Raw genomic sequence first — 20,192 nt, forward strand, 5'->3', positions numbered from 1 at the left:
ACTCGACTCTTTTGCTTCAATTATTAAAGGCAGCAAATAAACATAAAGCAGGAATCATGTATCTCCTGCCCTTGTGCTTCCAAATGGTAATGGTTGTGGGTTTAGATGGTGCTGTTTTAGGAGATTGAGTGAATTTCAATCATGAATTATTCCTGTTCCTTCATAATTCATTTCAGATCCAAATCTAGTACTTTCAAATTCCATAGTTAGTAAAACTGATTATAAATTATGAACTCTAATAATAAATATTACTACTGATCAGTCTAGTTTATTCCCTTCTGATTTGATTTTATTTAAAGTTTCAATATATTACTTATTCTTAGCTATTGTATAACTCAATATTACCATGATCTCTTTGATTTAAGATACTCCTTTTCATACTCCTATGCATAATTAATCACATTTCCATCTCTCTAAGTTACTAAGAAAAATTTCATTAGTCTTTGAAATGATTACGCTCGTATTGGTTGTGGGTAACAATTGCCACAACATCTGAGCTACATTTAACATGATTCCAGTCGCTTTTGTGTCCACCTTCTCCTCATTATAAATGACTGTGTCCACATTATTTTCCATGTAATGTCACATTGCGCAATCACAGTCTAATTGCACTAATGGTGTTTGCTTGTCTACTACTGTGAGCTTATCACCATGCATTTATTTTCTCTCGGCTTGACCATTCCAATGCATTTGTGACCATCGTCTTACTTTCTATCCTCTGTAAAGTTGAGGTCATGTTCTAACTTATATTCAGGTCCCATTCACCCATCACCTCTGTGCTTTCTGATTTACTCTGGTTCCCAGTTAAGCAACATTTTGATTTCAAAATGTTCATCCATCTTTACAATCTATGGCCTGTATCACTGTAATCCCCATCAGCCCTATCACCTTCTGAGATACTTATGCTCCTCCAAGTCAAATCTGAAAATCTGAGATTTTAATTGCACACCCTTAATGGTTATGCCTTTGTCTGTCTGGGCCATAAGCTTTGAAATTTCCTCCTTAAACCTCCACAACTCTTTACCTCTCTCTCTTCCATTAACAGGTCCTGAAAATCAACTGTTCACCTCTTCTAGTATCTCCATATGTGGCTCAGTTTTAAATTTTGTCTTATAATACTTCCTCTGAAGCACCTTGGGGTATTTTATTACATTAAATGTTGTATAAAAAAAAGTTATTAGCACATTTAAGATGAGCATCCAAAGGGTATGTATAAAGCAAATTACTAAAGCATAAAAAGGCTTCATTTTAACATGTAATTTAAATAAAATCTGTACACCCCCCTGACTTATAATGCTTTTCCATAACCCTTATTCCAAAACCCATTAATTTATGAATTTGTATTCAGGGTTGGTAAATTGCTACATTTTCTCTAATTTTCAACAAACATTGTCTCCCTCACTGAATTCTGCTTACTTATCATTTATGCGTATGACTAAACAGCATTGACTGCCCTTTCCCACAATCCAAAAAATTCAAAACTGCCCCTTCTGTTGTAGAGATCATTCCATATCTCACCAGACCTCAAAACTGTGCTTTATTACTCTCGCCTGCAAGCTTTCTTCTTTTCAATAACTGAGCCATTAAGGGAGTTGCCAGATTGAACACCTCAATGGAAGCGTGATTCCTTTGTGGGAAGGTAATAACATTGGACTAATCGAAGGCAAATCCGTTCCAGCTCTGCAACATGAAGAAATGGAGCTTTGAAAGGATTGCTGGGCTCAAACATTTATTTGCAGCTCCAGTTGGTGCCTGACATCTGACTCTGCTCAATGGCCTTGTAACACTTCATGGATGCTCCTCCTGGACCTGCCCAGAGAATCTCATACAGACTGTGCACAACAGCTCAGATTATTGCCTGAGGAAAGGCACCTCAGGCAACTTGTGATTTGCAATGAAGAATGCCTGTAGCATTAAAGGGAAAATGGGTAATTCAGTGATTCAGGACTTGGATGTGCAAAACAACTAATCAGCCAGTATCATCTGACACATTCTGTGCTTGGAAAAGCAGAATCTGTCTATACGAGCAGGAAGGTAATCTCATGCATTAAAGATAATAAAAAATGGATTCTACGAACACTTTACTAAAATTTGATCATTATTCTCATATATCATGACTTTGGAAATTATTTGCGAGCAGAATAAAGAGTTAGAAAGTAATCCGAGGCTGTGCTCTTAAGCATGATTAGGAAAGCAGTCCTTTCAACAATAGATGTTCAGATATCCACAAAGGACCTAATGTATGTAATTGTATGTGTTAATATATATTTCTTCCTCTTTGCAGTAATGCTAGCATATTTTTAAAAATCAGAGTTGTCACTTTCAGAATGCCTTGTATTAACACTCCTTTAAAATTTAAATATGTTGTTCTGACAAGTCGCACAGAGGATAATTTCTTCTAAGACACAGGGAAGGAGGTAGATCCAATATTGAATTTTGTGTCTGTAATAGAACTTAGCTGAGAACCAGAATGAATCTTGACATTGAGAAAGGTCATATTCAGGAATGAGGTTATACCAGCTTTTCAGTAAAGCGGGTTGGCGATAGGAAGATTTCTTTTCAGAACAGGGAAGCCTCTCAGAAGTCTGAAAAGTTATTAAAGTTCTGATGGATAATTTGATTTAGCTTTTTGCTTCATATTTCCATCCTCCCTTTCCAATTCTTAATTATATTTTGCAGACCAGTCAGCTTTTTCCTTTATTTGATAGTACCATTAAGGTAGTAAGGATGAGAACTCCTTGACAATTTCAGTGGCAATGCATGCTTTGTACAAGGGAGACAAAGTCACAAATGCTAGGTGCCACATCACTTCCAATCATGTCCTTTGTGTTGACCTTCTTAGAATGGAGGCACTAACAGTGTTGAAGTTCTCCTCACAATTGGTGTAATTTGATCCTCGAAACAATAGCTATCTTCTGCAACCAATTCTCTGCCTTTTTAGTGTGAATTCTGCCAGATTCTTGCTAGAGTTGAAGTGGAAAGTTTCAAATTACTATTTGTATTTTTATGTCAAATATAATTGAACTGAAATACTTAAATGAGGCACTTTAGTGAGAAAAAGCTATTACATCGAGTTCAAGAATTAAATATGATCTTCTTTGCAGTCTGTCTTGTATCCCTGTTATTTCCTTTGTGACATCAGAATCTGTCCTCAGGCATAAGGAGAGCTTCATCTGCAGAGTAAAGGTAATCTGCCTTTCTCTGATTCTGTCTAATGGAACTGCCCCAGTATAGATTCCATTGAGCTAGTGACTGTGAGGGATGGAGAGACTGAGCATACATACTGCAAAGTCCTACTCATGGCAATTTCTGAAATTCATGCTTCTTGAAGTTGTAGCTGATTCAGAAAGGAATGGTAATAGTAGCTACATATAGAGTACAGCTCTCACACAAGACTTTCAGTCAAAGGAGAGACTTGAAGCAGCTTTGACAATGTTGATCACATTCTAAAGACACATGTCTTTAGCCATTATATATTCACTAAGAATTACTGAAAGATAGAAAAGATGTGAACTTTTAGTTGCCTCAGCTCCATCTGAGTCTTAAACCACCCTTGTATCCTCTCTGGTAATGATCTGTGTGTTGCCTTCCTTCTCTAATTGTTATAGGATGTTCTATGTTAGAACAGGCAATGTGAATTGATCAAGTTGGCTTTAGTAACCATGAGTTGGAGTAAAACTATTGGCTATCATTAAGCAAGTTAGAACAAATTAAACCAATTATAAGAAATTAAACCACCTTAAGGAGCATTATGACATAAATCAAATATTCAAATTTAAATAAACTGTCACTCCTGCGGCATCTCTTGGCCAAGGAAGGCCTTGAAAATACTTCTGGGCACTGTGTGCTCCCTCTCCAATGACACCTAGGCACATAATGGTCTTGCTAATAAGTGACTTCAACAAACAAGTTAATCTAGTGTATCCAAGGATGGGAATGAAGGAATAATTCTAAATGAAAACTGGAGCTTTAAATGTCACTGTGCTACTCTCAGCACAATAATAACTCAGAAAGCATTTCAACAAACTCATAATGGGCCTGGATAAATATACTTAGTATTGTTTCCGTGCATTCTTACATGTGGCTTTTTTATTCACTCATGGGATGTAGGTGTTATTGGCTCGGCCAGCATTTATTTCCCATCCCTTGTTGCGCTTGAGAAAGTGGCAATGAGCTGCCCTCTTGAATCGCTGCGTTTGTGGTGTAGGTGCAATGCCTTAGGGAGGGAATTCCAGGAGTTTGACCCAGCAATACTGAAGGAGCATCAACATATTTCCAAATCAGGATGGCAAGTGGAGGGGAACTTGAAGGTGGTGATGTTCTCAAGTATTTTTTGGTGTTGTCTTTTTAGATGATAGCGGTTGTGGGTTTGGAAAGTGCTGTATAAGGAGCCTTGGTGAGTTTCTCCTGTACATCTTGTAGGTGGTTGCATCTTGCTGCTGTTGCTCCTCCTGTGAATCAGCGATGAAGAGAATCATTCATTCCTAATTTCTCACTAACTTGCCTGGACTTGAATTAGTGCCCATCTTCTCTGTAATTCTGTATTTGATTTCTCCAAATAGATTTCATCTAAATAGATTTAAATAGCCCTAACCAAAGTTGCAAATGACATCCTGTTATTCTGACTTTGGTGCATTAATTTGCTCAATCTCTTTAACCTAACTGTAATGTTTCACAGTGACCACATCATTCCACCTTCTCCCCGTAAATGTCAAAGGGTCTGCTCCTGTATGATTCCACTGTCATTTATCTAGTTGTACCAGCCTATCTCCAGCTATCGTTTCTCTTTCTCCCCACCTGGGTTATCTCTGGAATCCTGAAGGATCTATCCTTGGTAATCTCTTCTTCGCATCCATGTTACCCCTTGCATTACCTTCAGACATTGGATTAGCATCTGCACAAACACTTTGGATACCCAGTTACTCTTTCAGTCAAAGTTTCTGACATCTGGAATTCTGGCATTCATGTAGCTTGATATCCAATCTTAAGTGAGTTTCACTTCCTTCCAGATGTTGAGATGACTGAAATCTTGGTCACCACCACAAATGCCATATTTTCCTCATCCATTCCTGTCCCCAATCACCCATAATATCAAACAGTAATAATCTTGACTTTCTGTGGTCTTGAATATTTTTAAAATTACTTAAAAATAGAAGTTGATAATGAGACATGTATTAACGTAATCAGAATTGAAAGGATGCCTGTTGATAAAAAAAATACACATTTTGGAACCATTAATGACAGCCTTCCAATGACATATAAGTGTGGCATCAAGATAGACTAATGAATGGTATATCCTGCACCAGCACTGCCAAATCTCTGCAGATCTTTTAAGTTTTCACATCTCAAAAAAAATTATTCATTGTCACAAATACAGGCTTGCAATTGGAGTTGCATGTTCGGAGTACGAAACTGATGAAAAGGATGCTTAGGGCCCTTCTGTAGAAGATTTGACAGTTAGTGAGCGTTTTTGAATGTGCTTAAGACTGTTTATATAAAAAGTCCTAGCACTGCAATGCAACTGTTTTATCATAGTAACAGTATGAGCTCACAATTAAATCATTAATAACAAATGATTATTAAGATTAATTGTTGGCTTTACCACACATTCATTTGGGAAGACAGACCAGCATTTTGATGCTACTGTCATCCTAAGCACTGTATTAAACTTCAGTAGTTTAAAACATGCCCTATGGTCAAAATTTTATTAGAATTATTAGACAAGGTTGTCAAGAGTGGAAGTTACTGTCAAGTGCCAGGTTTAAGTTGCTTTGGGGCAACTGTCATTAAGCCGAGTGAACAACACAAGAATAAGGAAGCCATTTGCTTCGGGAATATCATCTCCCTGTGAACTCTCCACAGACTAATGTAGGAATACAATGTGGTCAAGTTTTAATTATATTTATTGCAGTATCTCTTAGAAAAATTATTACTTCAATCAATAAAGTAAGACAAAGAAACAAGGCTAATGTGCTGTAGGCTGTTGAAACTGTTATAGTTCTGCTTAGTTCACACATGTCTAAAAATATGTCTACTCCACCTAATGAGAACAGTCTTTAACATATTGCTAGCAGTCCTGACACACCTTTTCCAGCTGTTATGCCACATATGTGCCTTTTATGTATGTTATGGTGTGCAGTAATTATAAGCCTTAGTATTTGAAAACTAACAAACCATGAATGAACTTGATCTGTGATCACAATTGGAATTTAACTTTAGATTATTCTTTGCGCTCCCTTCAACTCATCATTAACAGTAAAGCTTCCCTCCCCAAACTCACTCCTTCAATAACATTTTTTTTAATCCAACTCTTCAATCCTTTTCTTTACTGGCTTGACACTGTTTTATTCGCTTGTACATGTAAACCTTGATCAGGTGGGCAAATGGGCCAAGGAGTGGCAGATGAAGTTTAAATTACATAAACTAGATAAATGAGGTGTTGCATTTTGGTAAGGTAAACCAAGGCAGAATTTATACACTTAATGTAAGGTACCAGGAGTGTTGCCAAACAAAGAGGCCTTGATGTGCAGTTTCATAGTTCCTTGAAAATTGAATCACAGGTAGACGGTGGTGAAGGTGTTTAACATGCTTGCCTTCATTGGTCAGTGCATTGAGTGTAAGAGTTGGGAAATCATGTTGCAGCTGTTCAGGACAATGGGTTAAGCAATTTTTGAAATACTGCGTTCAATTCTGTTCTCCCTCCTATTGGAAAGATGTTGTGAAACTTGAAAGAGTTCAGAAAGATTCAAATGACTGTTGGCTGGGTTAGAGGGCTTGAGTTATAGGAAGAGGCTTTATAGGTTGGGGCTATTTTCCATGGAGCATTGGAAGCTGAGGGAAGATCTTACAGAGGTTTATACAATCATGAGGGGCATGGATAGGGTGACTAGTCAAAGGCTTTTCCCCAGAGTAGGGGATTCCAAAACTAGAGGGCAAAGATTTAAGGTGAGAGGGGAAAGATTTAAAAGGGACCAGAGGGGCAACTTTTTCGTGCAGAGGGTGGTGCACTTGTGAAATGAGCTGCCAGAGGAAGTGGTGAGTCTGGTACAATTACAATATTTAAAAGGCATTTGATGGGTATATGAATAGGAAGGGTTTACAGGGAAATAGGCCAAATGTTGGCAAATAGGACTAGATTAATTTAGGATATCTGTTTGGCTTGGATGCATTGGACCAAAGGGCTGGTTTTCATGTTGTACTTTTCCAGCGCCATACTTTTTTGATCTCTGTGTGAACTGATATGGCATTTTTGAAAATTGAAAATGATATGCAAATTTTCTTCTATGCTTCTTGCAATTTAACAAATTATTTTGGAGGTTGATGTGGGCAGTAAAGTTTCAATTATGCATCTTGTACATAAGTATCCCACAGTTTGCGATCTAAATTTTTGTTTAAGAAGGTTCCTGCCAAACCAGCATTCTAATGGGACATGGACTTTCTTTGTCAGCCATTTCGACTTTAAAGTTCGATCATTGTTCCCAATTTGCCTAGTCGTAAATGCAAGTTGAATAAGTAATGAAACACTGGGGAGCACCACTGATCCACAGTGACAATACTATACCAGCAGAGCGTGGGCGCAGTGAACAGAATAAATTGACGAACCTTTGTTTTAAAAAAACTGAGGATGTAATTGAAATACATAAAAATTCAAATTGAAGGATAATTGGAATCGTACATAAAAGGATAGCTATACTATTTTAATGCATGTGTTTAATTCAAATTACTGAATAATTTATTCAAATTGAACAAGAGATTATCTTGAATCATCACATATGTGCTATAAGTAAAGGAAGTGAATTCAGAGGAAGACAGTAGCACACTGCATATGGGCATAAGCATAGGATACAATTTCACATCTGTGATACCTTATGTACCTGCGTTTCCAATCTTAGCTGTATGCTTGTCAGTTTATACTATCTACAGCTGGCTTGTCCAGCATGTGCCGTGGGGGCTCGGAATCCAGCCCTGCATGACTACCAAAGTGTTGTGCAGACCAGTAGGTAGAAGCGACAGATTAGCAAGGAGCTGCTCCTCTAATCATAGGCCATTGAGTCACCAGTGAGTCTACCTGCATCAAGTGTGGGAGAGAAACTGTATAACTGGAGGAGCTGTGAACTTCTCTTTTGTTTTCATAGTTTGATGAATTTTGAAAGTTGCAGTTCTCATCAGTCCATGGCTGCGTGCTCTCCCTCTCTCTCTCTCTCTCTCTCTCTCTCTCTCTCTTTCTCTCTCCCCTTCGTCCCCACCTTTTGCCACCATACTGTCATTCTCTTTACCTTTGGCTTGGTTGTGCTGTCATCATCCTCCCCTGCAGATGATGACCCCCTAGAGGAGGACAGGGGTTAATATAGGCGAGTGAACTGTGGAGCAAGACCAGAGTTACAGAAACAGAACACATCCACCCACTTGAACAGCTCGAGCCTCAACAGATGAAAAAGCAGTCCTGCTGCCTTCACAGTCATCCCCATATTCATCTAATGTCATATGAGTTCTGTTGAGGCCAGCTCATAGTGTGTGCCAATAGATGAACACACGTGTTATTGTTACCTAAACCCAACTCTTTAGCTCAGCTCTCATCCCACCCCTTTCCCTGTGATGAGGACTTTAGGTCTAATCTGTCTCCTTTTTACTCTGTTTCTTAAATAAAAAGACAACATCATATTTTTTGAATGGCTCTGCTACTTGGTACTTTGTGATTGTTATTTTTATTATTTAAATTGTCAACGTACAGCTTTACTGTGGATTTTTGTTTTAAAATTGACGTTTATTATATGCCAAACCTTATCTGACTGAAAATTGCTATCAGCCCCTTGAGTAATGGAAAATTGAAATGTGTGCTTCAGATGAAAGGATTGGCCGATTGTTCTCAAGAAACATCAATCTATCTTATTGAGTGATTAGACTAGATTCCCTACAATGTGGAAACTGGTCCTTTGGCCCAACAAGTCCACACTGACCTTCCGAAGAGCAACCCACCCAAACCCATTCCTCTACATTTACCCCTGACTAATGCACCTAATACTACGGGCAATTTAGTATGGCCAATTCACCTAACCTGCACATCTCTGGACTGTGGGAGGAAACCGGAGCACCCGGAGGAAATCCACACAGACACGGGGAGAATGTGCAAACTCCACGCTGACAGTTGCCCGAGGCAGGAATTGAACCTGGGTCCCTAGCGCTGTGAGGTAGCAGTGCAAACCACTGGGCCACTGTGCATCCACTCCATCTTGTTTCATCTCCACTAAAGCCCTCCATGATTTTTTAATCTTTTGGCTTCAGTTGTTCCAATGCAGCCCTGACCAGCCAAAGCCAAATGCTTATTTTCACCCCTTCCTATTTCTCTAATGTCTTCCAACCTTATAGCTCTGAGCTACCTGCATTTCACCAATTCTGGTCTTTCCAGCTTCTTTGATTTTAATCAATCGATCCTTGTTGTCTTCAACAAATATAAGGTAATGCATTTTGGGAAGTCTAATTCTGGAGCAAACGATACTGTAAACAGAAAAGCCTTGGGAAAAGTTGATGAGCAGAGAAGTCTGGGAGTTCAGGTCCATTGTACCCTGAAGGTGGCTGCACAGGTGGATAGAGTGGTCAAGAAGGCATATGGTATGCTTGCCTTCATTGGACGGGGTATTGAGTATAAGAGCTGGCAGGTCATTTTAAAATTGTACAAGACATTGGTTCAGCCGCATTTAGAGTACTGTGTACAGTTCTGGTCGCCACATTACCAAAAGGATGTGGACGCTTTGGAGAGGGTGCAGAGAAGGTTTACAAGGATGTTGCCTGGTATGGAAGGTGCTAACTATGAAGAGAGGCTGAGAAGGTTAGGATTGCTTTCATTAGAAAAAAGATTATGGGGGGACCTGATTGAGGTCTACAAAATCATGGTATAGACAGGGAAGATAGAGATAAGCTTTTCCCCATGGTAAGGGATTCAAGAACGAGAGGTCACACGTTAAAGGTGAGAGGTGAAAAGTTTAAGGAGAATATACACATAAGTACTTTACACAGAGGGTGGTAGGTGCCTGCAACGCATTGCCAGCAGAGGTGGTAGTGGCAGGCATGGTAGATTCATTTAAGGTGCATTGGGACAGATGCATGAGTAGGTGGGAGCAGAGGGATACAGGAATTGGGTGATAGATTTAGACAGTGGATTTGGATAGGCTTAGGAATTGAGCGATAGGTTTAGACAGTGGATTTGAATCAGCTCAAGCTTGAAAGGCTGAAGGGCCTCTTCCTTGGCTGCAAATTTTCTTTGTTTCTTTGTAACAATTGAAGATATGGAATTTCCTGCCTAAAATCATCCACTTCTCTACCTTGCTTTCCACTTGTACAAATATACACTTTTGACCAAGCTTTTGGTGGCCTATCATATCTCTCCTTATGTGCTCAATATTAAATAATGACTAGCAACATTCCTTTGCAGCACCTTGGAACACATTAATTCCTATACAAATATCTATTGTAGTTGGGTCAATTTCCTACATTCAATCAATTTATATTCAGAGCAAGAATGACAATGGATCATCATTCTACCATTGTCTATGAAATAATTCTTGACATGGAATTTGGTGGTGAGCCACCACCTAAATGTTATGTCTTGACATGCCTATCTGTGTGTCTGTCCCAGTTTAGTCCAGTCCAAGCCTTTGGCTGTAATGCGTACCATTCCTTTTCATTATCATTGCCTTTCTTTTTCCCCTCTCCTCCTTACTTGGAATGTGTAATTAAAATGTGACAAATTTATATGGACAATTTTCATGATGTATGTGAACGCAGGAATTTATAGCAGCAACATAATGACAAGGACAGAATACGATACTAAAAGAAAGGACAGAATTATGTTTCTGTGTTCTAATCCTGTTATCTCCAAAGCTCTCGCAAAGAAGTAACTTGGTATTGGCACTTCATGTGGTAATATTCCAGAATATCGAGCAGCCATATAATAAAAATGTAGAAGCATTTCTATTTTTCTGGTGAATTTGTTAAGAGGCAAAGTCTGAGACCAAAACAAAAATGTATTTGTTAAGTATCTTTTTTGCCTACTGATGCAAACAAGCAACTAAAAGATTAAGCATTAAATTTGGAATGTAGGGCTTTACTTACAATTATACTGAATGTGCAGGACAGAGGCAAGCAGTTCAGTTTAATTGCTCAATGCTGGTCACTATGCTCCTCTGGAGCCTTCTCCCACTGTATTTTCTTAATCTCGTTCTTTGACATAGCTTATTCCTTTCTTCCTCGTCTAGTTTTCCTTAAATGGATTTATTTGCTTCAAATACTCCCTGTGGACACAAATTCCACATTCCAACTATTCTCACCGTACCATATCTCTCTCTCAATCCTTTTAAGTCTTCCTTAAGACCTATCTATTTGAAAACACCTTTTTATTCTAAGAGTATCTCCTTTCACTTAACCTCGACTTCTTTCCTTCTGTCTCTGGGATATTTGGTTAAATGCAAATTGTTGTTGAACTTCCAGTTCAACACTCAGATTTGTACATTCCTGTATAAATAACTTCTTGATTATTTTTAATGACAGACTTTAGCCAGTGAGATGTGCAAAGAAATTCAAGACAGAAGAATCCAATTGAAAAGAGCAAAGGTGAAACATATCAGCCATGAAGGTCTTTCAAAAGAGTCTATTAACAAAGCCCAGTCCATGGCAGCATCCATCCTGAATATTTCACAAAGTGATTTGCAAGATATTTTGAATCTTGAGGATGAAGTGGTAAGAAATATTTTTGCACACCTATTCTAAATAAAAGTGTTATTACAAGTGAATATCAAGTGGATGGAAATTGTGATTTCCTTTAAGACACATGAATGTTCATAAGATTGAGAATAGCCATATGGATAAAAAGCTCAGTACTGAGTTACATCAAGTTAATGAGTATATATGATTTTGAATATGAGAGCATTGTTCTTTCATTTTGTGAAGTTACAGCTTACATTATTTTCTATTTGCCAATCTTGCATTATTTAGTTGCAACTATTCAGTTTCAACACATACACGTATATCTACAAATGTCCCATGTGAGCTCTCAGAAAACTTGACTAACTACAAGTTAGCAGATTGAATTAAGGTGGCTGCTACTACGGCCTTCACATGATTAATTCTTTGCATCACATTTGATTTGTTCCTCAGTTGTTGTATGGTCCAGTTTAAAGTCTTATTCTGGCGGCATTGCCAGAAATCTTGGTATTATTGTTAGACAGATATTCCAGAGATCCAAGTAATATTCTGCAGACCTGCGTCCAAATCCCGCTATGACAAATGGTGGAATTCGAATTCAATAAAAACCTAGACTGCGAAACCATTGTCAATTATCAGAAAAGTCTATCCAGTTCACCTATGTCCTTTAAGAAAGAAAATCTACTGCTCTTACCTGGTCTAGTATACATGTGACTCCAGCCTTCTCTCACTGTATTTTCTTAATCTCATTCGATGACGTAGCTAGATGATGATTCTTCATCATCTAGCTTTCCTTAAATGGAATAATTTGCTCAAATACTTTTTGTAGACACGTCATAGTTGATTGGTAAATGCTGTCTGGACAATTAGGCACGGGCAATAACTGGTGGCTTAGCCAGCAACACCCATGTCCCTTCAACGAATAATAAAAATAAAGCTGCCATAGTTTTTTCATTAAAGCATTTATACCATTGTCTCCCAAAGGTTGTCTGAACATGAAGGTAGATAAAGAGTCATCAATTTCTAGTTATTGCTATGCAAGAATTATTCTTTGTAAGAATGCAAGTGCTCTCTGTGCATTTCAGCATTCTAGTTACCTAGGGATACTGAAGATATTACTGTGGGAAGTTGTGGGGGGGTTGGGGGGGCGGGGGGGTGTTGGTGTGTAAACAACTAAAAGTACAAACAAAAAGAACCAACATTTCTGTACCATCTTCATATGCTGTAATATTGCTGCAATGCATATTCCAGCAGATAAAGCATATGAAATGCCCTTGTGATCTTGTTTTAATTGTGAAGACTGTGTAGAAGGAGACAGCAATTACAATTGCGTAAAGAAGACATCAACCTCCAATGGTGCTGCACAGCCTGCAGAGGAGGAAGCAACAGGTAAAGATCCACTAAGTAGACAGTAGAATGATGAGATCCTACATCTATAGCTTCTCTGTAATTTCTTTGTAAGTCTGATAGACAGTGCAGGTGCTGATTAAGGATATCCTGGGCCATCATCACTGAACTATGTCATCTGTTGATGCAAGATTTGTGCTCAGAAAAAGTGGAGACCATCCATCCCGGTTATTGTCAAAGTCACAGCTCCCCTCAATTGTTGGTGATCTGCTCCAATTCAGCCTGGAGTTGAGCCACTCTCCCCATTAACACCCACGGTACCTTCCCCTGCAACAGTAAAAATGCAAAACCTGCTGGCATACCACCTCCTTCACCTCTGTTCACAGTCCTTCTACCTGAGACAGAGGTTCACCTGCCCCTCCTCCAACCTAGTTTACTGCATCCAGTGCTCCTGATGTGGTCTAAGGAAACATTTCACTGAACCTCTCAGCCAGGCCTGTAAGGGCTAGCCTGATCTCCCAGTCACTGCCTATTTCAATTCCCCTTCCCTTTCCCTCTCCAACATGTCCATCTTCGGTCTCCTCCTTTGCCACAGTGAATCAGACTGCAGGTTGGAGGAATAATAGCTTATCTTCCGCCTGGGCAGCCTGCAGCCCATATGACTCAACATTGTGTTCTCCAATTTCAAATAACCTTCCCACCCAACCCCTATCTCCCTCTACAGCTCCACCTCCTCCCTTCCATTCCTCTTACCAACCCTTCCTTCTAGCTACCAATTATATTCATTCCTTCCATTAACCAACCAGGTCGTATCCACCACCTGTATTCACCTATCACTACCTGACTGTTCTGACCCTCTCCCCGCCCATAACCCTCCACTTGATTGACATACCATCCATCAGTTTCAACATTCACTTCCTCCATCACTGAGTTGTGACAGAAGTGTGTATCATCTATAAGATGCACAGAAGTAACTCAGCACAACCTTCAACAGCATACATCAAATCTAAGATTTCTGCCACATAGAAGGACAAGGGCATCAGATGCATTGGAGCATCACATGTGCCCCTCGAAACCACACATCATCCTTACTTTGATCTGTTTCACCATTACTTCACTCTAAGGTGTACTTAGTGCACTATGGACAGCAGTGATTCAAGGATGCAGCTCACCACAACTTTCTCAAGGTCAGTTAGGGATGAATAATGAATATCAACTGAGCTAGCAACCCTCAAATCACCTGGGCAACATTTGCTAGGCAGCAGAGAAAAGCTGAACATTTCCCATCTTAGCAACCTTTGGCAGACAGGGTCAGCAACTCAGAGGACCTGGAATGAGCTAATTCCATCAGCATACAATCAACAACCTCTGCACTTGTTTGGCCACATGTATCAGGTGGATGGTGGCTTGATACCCACAGACCTTCTGGGCAGAAAACTGACCACGTGGTCACAACTTTCTTATCCATATCTGTACTACAAGGGTATCTGCAGATCGTGAGACAGAAAGGTGGTTGATACTAAAACTGACAACTGAGGCACATGTGACTTCTGAAGGCTGACTATTCAGAAGCGTGTTGCAAGAGGCAAACAGAAACAGAAACCCTATTTGGCATGAAGAGGACACACAAATCAGAGGTTAGCAAGTTATATATCTTCTTAGCCCATTGTCTGCCTTTGCAGCAAAGGTGGTGGAAACTGCATACTAGATTGTAACCCCTGAAGCACATCATATAATGCTTAACACAGTTGCCCACCATGGTGCAAACCATTAACTTATGAGAAAGATGATTGCCGACACTGTTAGAATTCTTACTGTATAATCTGCTGTGGGATACTGTAGTCCTCAGCTGTGTTGGATGACTGTTTTGTATTTGGATAACTGCTTCCACTTTCCACTCTTACATATTCACCCACAAACTGTGGCTGTAAATCTTCCGTGTCTCTGCTTGGTTTTCTGTTGGCTCCTCATCACAACCAAGCATCCCTAATCTTTCATCACTAAGGCTCTTGGGAATGGACCCCTTTCAGAGTGTTAGCAGTGGTGGGTTCTTTTGCTGAAATGTGACAATAATACTCTAATTCTAAATAAAAATCTAAATCTATGTCTCACCTTGTTCCTTCTTAACCTATGGGGATTTCCTTCATGAGAGTGTTTATCTGATTGTCTGATTGAAATGCTGATTATGCTTGTGCTGTGGTAAGTAGTGTTCTTCATGTGTACCTTGTAGAGCACTGGGTTCCCTCTGCTGCTCGAAGAGCAGATGGATCATTATGAATGCATAAGCAGTCTTGACCATCTGTACCACAGTGAGATCTAAGACCAGAAAAGGAGAAAACTCTTTTTTAATGAGTCTCCTGTAAACAGCGCAATAAACCTGTTTTACACTTCTGAAATAACTCCAATAATGTGCGAAGTAATAATTTGATCTTGCAGCAGTAATTTTAATGTGAGCAAATTTTCATTTCCTATTGTTAGTTTTTTATTGTAAGATAATTTCAGGTTTTGAAGTGAATAATTCATCTTCCATCAGTTTCTACATAAAATGCTTGACAAAATTATGTCAAAATTGAGGTATTACAGCTACTGCATTATGGAAGATTGAGCACACTGGGGCTTTTTGCTTTCGAAAAGGGAAGATTTAGAGGTGATCTGATAGATATTTTAAAAATTAGGAATGCTTTCAACAGGGAAATCAGGAGCTGAATCTTAACTTCCAAAAGTAAGGAGTTTGTCATCATGTTAGATGTTCAAGTGCAAAAAATCTGAAACAGGAACCCAACCTGCCATCTTCCAGTAGAATGGAAATGGGACAAGGAACAGGCACCAATCTGCTCTAGAAGCAATTTGATTTTTAAAATATTGTTATAAATATGCATATCTCCATTCTAACAATTGCCATATTCTTACTTTCATCAGACAAGTTTACCAGGCCTCAGGAAACCAGAAACAAAAAAGAGATGAGAAGGACAGTGCAAAGTGCCTTTCCAGCTCTGCTTTTGTTCAGTAGATCAGGATCATTTCTTGGATTAGTGGTGCTGGAAGAGCACAGCAGTTCAGGCAGCATCCAACGTTGGATGCTGCCTGAATTGCTGTGCTCTTCCAGCACCACTAATCCAGTATTTGGTTTCTAGCATCTGCAGTTATTGTTTTTACCTCAGGATCATTTCTTGCTGTTTCAACATGCTATGTAATAAACCACCACCCCCTTTAACTTTCTGCTCCACCTTTGAACATCCTAAGCCCCTACCTTGATGTTTGACACCCCTCCACTTTCTATAATATACTAATACCACCCAACCTCTTTCCTAGCAGCAAATTTAACCGATCTCCTGCATGAGGCTACAGTGCAGAATAAATACCAGATAGTTACTATTAACATTGTAGAGAGTTGAGGAGGAAGTTCTTTATTGAGATTGCTTAAAATGTGGAGATCACTCCCACAGGAAATGATTGAGGCAAATAGCTCAAATGCTTTTAAAAGGGAAATAGATGAGTAAGTGGAAGAAAAGGCTGAAAGACTGAGATGAATTAGTTGGAATGCCATCCAACCCATGTTGTACAGAGCTGCAGGGTCAAATAACCTGTTTCTGTAATGTTGCTATGTAATGACAATTGAACAAATAAGACTAATTTTAATAAAATACAAGGAACATCTTAACATTATGCCACCTTTTATTTACCTATAGGAAGCAGAAGAAAATAAAAAAGCTTTGCAGAAAGATCAGAGTTGGCTGGCTGAAATACAGAGGACTCTGGAAGGCCAGGTATTGAAGCAACTTATGTGTAAACAATTCTTTCATGCTTACTGTAGTCTAAAAATAGCAAGAAACATGTAAATCTCACCTGATATGAAAAACATCACTTTAAAAATAGTATTTCCATAAATTTAAATATACAACATACAGAACTATTGAGTCAAAATGTAATTTAAAAATTACTCTTATACTTTAACTTTATTCAGAAATTACTTCAGTGTTGTTTCACAGTCCAGTTTACAAATTTACCAATCTGCAACGATTTTTATTGTGTCTAGGTGCCATAACTTCACAACACATTCACTTAAACTTACTATTTTAATGTGTGGATCATTTCACTGGCATAACTAATTTGGAAGTGAAGAAGATCTGAATTATTTATTTATCTTAAACCAAATTTTACGAAGTTAAACATTGACTTCATTGTCACATCTTACTCTGTGAATACCAAATCTGCTTGGGAATAAAGATGCAATAGTGCAGATATTTGATAGCAGGATGAATCAAACAATACAAGGCTGGTAGTTCCAAAGTTCTATTGCATCAAGTGAGCTGGTCCACATAGAAAGCTGTAGAAGCAGATCTATCCCCAGTAGTAACAGAAATAGAACCATATGCAGAGGCAAAGGTAGTCATGTGTTACAGAGCAGTACAACTCACTAAGGCCAGCCACATGCATCGATCTGTGCACATCCTTCCTTGAGGTTGGGGAAAGTAAGGCAACCAGAAGTGCAAGTTCTGAATTTTGTTGTGAAACCTTATATTTGTGCTGTTGTCTTCATGCCATTCCACATCACATGAAATCCTGAAGTATATTTGCAGAATTGCGTCAGAACAGCAATGTTAGTGCACTACTACAGAGGTCAATTTGTATATTTTCTTTGGGTATTGGGAAGATGCATATCTAAGATGAAAATACTGTGGAAATACACATATAGCACTGGATAGAGACAAGTATATGTGAAATATTACAACAGCTGTGGTACCAATTAAAACAGAACATCCCTTTGCTTCTTGCATCTCTCTCTCTCTTTCTCTGTCTCTCTCTCTCTCTCTCTTTCTCATTCTTCCCTTGCCGAAACTAAGTGGAGGAGTGGGGAGGAGTGATTAACAGCTTGTGATCAGACTCTGAATGTAAATATGTTTGAGAGATCAGACAAACAATTGTATTTTGGTAGCACTTGAGTGATCAAGGATTAGCAAATATTTTCAATGAATTCATTATGTCCCATGGACATATTCCTGGAACAATCCTAAACAACGTGTCTACTATTAGAATATAATTTCTAGGGGAAGTTCATAAGATTTGAAGAAATGTATGATCAACAAATCACTGATGAACGTACTGAAGATGCTGAAATATTATAGCATTGTTATGGCGCAGAAAGAGATTATTTGACCATCATTTCTGCACTGGCTGTCCAAATGACCATCATGGCTTAATACCATTCTCTTACCTTTTCCCCTCTTGCACAATGTGTTTCTGTTTAAATAATCATCCAATGCCCTCTTGAATGTCTCAATTTAACCTGCCTCCTCCACATTTCCAGGTAGTGCATCATGAACTCAAACCTCCCAATGTGTGGCAAATGTTTTCTCATCTTTCATTTGCGTCATTTGCAAGACACTTTAAATATGTGCTCGCTCATTGATCGTTTTTATGAGTGGGAGCAGCTTCTCCCTGTCTACTCTATCTAACCTGTTCATTATTTTGAAAACTGCAATCAGATCACCTCTTAGCCTTCTTCTGTTCAAAGAAAACAGTCTCAACCTCTCCAATGTGTACTCATAACTGAAGTTTCTTATTCCTCAAATTGTTCTTGTAAGCGTCTTCTGCGCCGTCTCTGATCTGTTCATATCTTTCCTGTAGAAAATGTATAAATCTTGAGTTCCAGTGATTTCCTGAAGGCGGCCAGTAGGACATGTGCAATTTTAATAACTATTTCATTCATTATTTATAGGCACAGGTGGGATGCAGGTTAGCTCAGTTGGCTGAGTGATTGACTTAAGATACAGTGTGACATCAATAACGAGGGTTCAATTCCCACACTGGCCAGGATGCAGGAGAGAGAGAGTGAGCAGCTCGAGATTAAAAGTTTTCATGGTTCCCCTCGCAGAATGTGGGTGGGAGCTCATGCTGAATTAAATTGACCAAATTTAAATGAGCCTGGAGAATCTCCTAATCGGCAGTAGAGGGAGGATCTTCAGAAGAAACCTTCACTATGAGTGATAGTTTTAAATAAGACATGTCTAACCTGAGAGAGAAATGAACAGAAGTAAATCCCCAGCAGCTGGGAATCACTGTGGCCTTGGTGGCGTATATCAAATAACTACATCAGGGATAATGTGAAGTATTCCTGTGGTGTGAGTTTTTTGGTTGTGTTCAAGATAAAAGGGAAAATTGTAACAAACCCAACCTCTCGATACACATCATCTCCCCATTTCCTTCTGTTCTCAATTTCAGTTAATCAGAAAGCTTTGGGTTGAGATTTCTATGACATAAATCCCTTCTTCATCCATTACAGTTTAGAGATATGAACAGGAAAAGATAGATTAGATAAAGATAAACTATTTTCACTGGCTGAGGATTCTCGAGCTAGAGATATATTCTAAAAATTAGGGCCACACTGCTCAGGAGAGATGTTAGGAAGCATTAATGAGTCGGCAGTGTTTGGAACTCATTTCCATAAATGGAAGTGGATATTTCATCAGTTGTTAGTTTTAAATCTGAGAAGGATACATTTTTATTAAGCAAAGATATTGAGGGATAAAGGCCATTGGTAAATATGGAGTCAGACCACAAATCAGCCGTGATATCACTGACTGGTGGAACAGGCTCAAAGGACTGAATGACATGCCTCTGTTCTTATGTTCCTACAATTTGCTCTAATATTCCTCCCAATATCATGGTCCACTTTTACAGCTGTAACTATTCAGTTACACACTCCACTGCTCTGAATCTGCATCAGTCTTCATATTCTGCTGATACTCAGCATCCTGTTAGATTACCTTAAAAATCCACTATGCCGTCACTCAGATTCTTTAGAATGTTTCTTTAAAAACCTACCTCTAACTGCACGACTCGTTTTGTGTAATATCACCCATTCCATGCAAAGCCTCTTTCTGTTTCCCTTGTGAACTTCTCAGGGTTATCAAGATATAAATGCGATGTGCAATATGTGTTGTAGAATAACACTGCAGTTATCTGGCACGTATAAGGATCATTCTTTCCAATGGCGCATTCTTGAGTATAAATGTTAAAAAGGAAAGAATAAGGCTGTTTTCAGCTTAATAGTTGTATAGATAAAATTACTATCTCTCCAATAATAACATAAATATGTGCCAATATAAAATATGTTTAGGAACAAGGTAGCTCAAGCAACACAGTAT

The 20,192-nt window shown here is 38.8% G+C and overlaps 1 protein-coding gene across 4 annotated transcripts in view; it reads left to right on the forward strand.

Annotated features, from left to right (window-relative positions):
- cntln (centlein, centrosomal protein) overlaps positions 1 to 20,192 on the forward strand; it is a 461,183-nt gene that overhangs the window by 407,624 nt on the left and 33,367 nt on the right. For all 4 annotated transcript variants that reach the window (XM_072589059.1, XM_072589060.1, XM_072589058.1 and 1 more), the window contains 2 exons: positions 11,545 to 11,733; positions 16,734 to 16,811. In XM_072589059.1, the coding sequence (XP_072445160.1) occupies positions 11,545 to 11,733; positions 16,734 to 16,811 (267 nt within the window). The remainder of the gene's footprint in view (positions 1 to 11,544; positions 11,734 to 16,733; positions 16,812 to 20,192) is intronic.

This window comes from Chiloscyllium punctatum, chromosome 2, assembly GCF_047496795.1.
Source record: "Chiloscyllium punctatum isolate Juve2018m chromosome 2, sChiPun1.3, whole genome shotgun sequence".
Classification (NCBI taxonomy): Eukaryota; Metazoa; Chordata; class Chondrichthyes; order Orectolobiformes; family Hemiscylliidae; genus Chiloscyllium; species Chiloscyllium punctatum.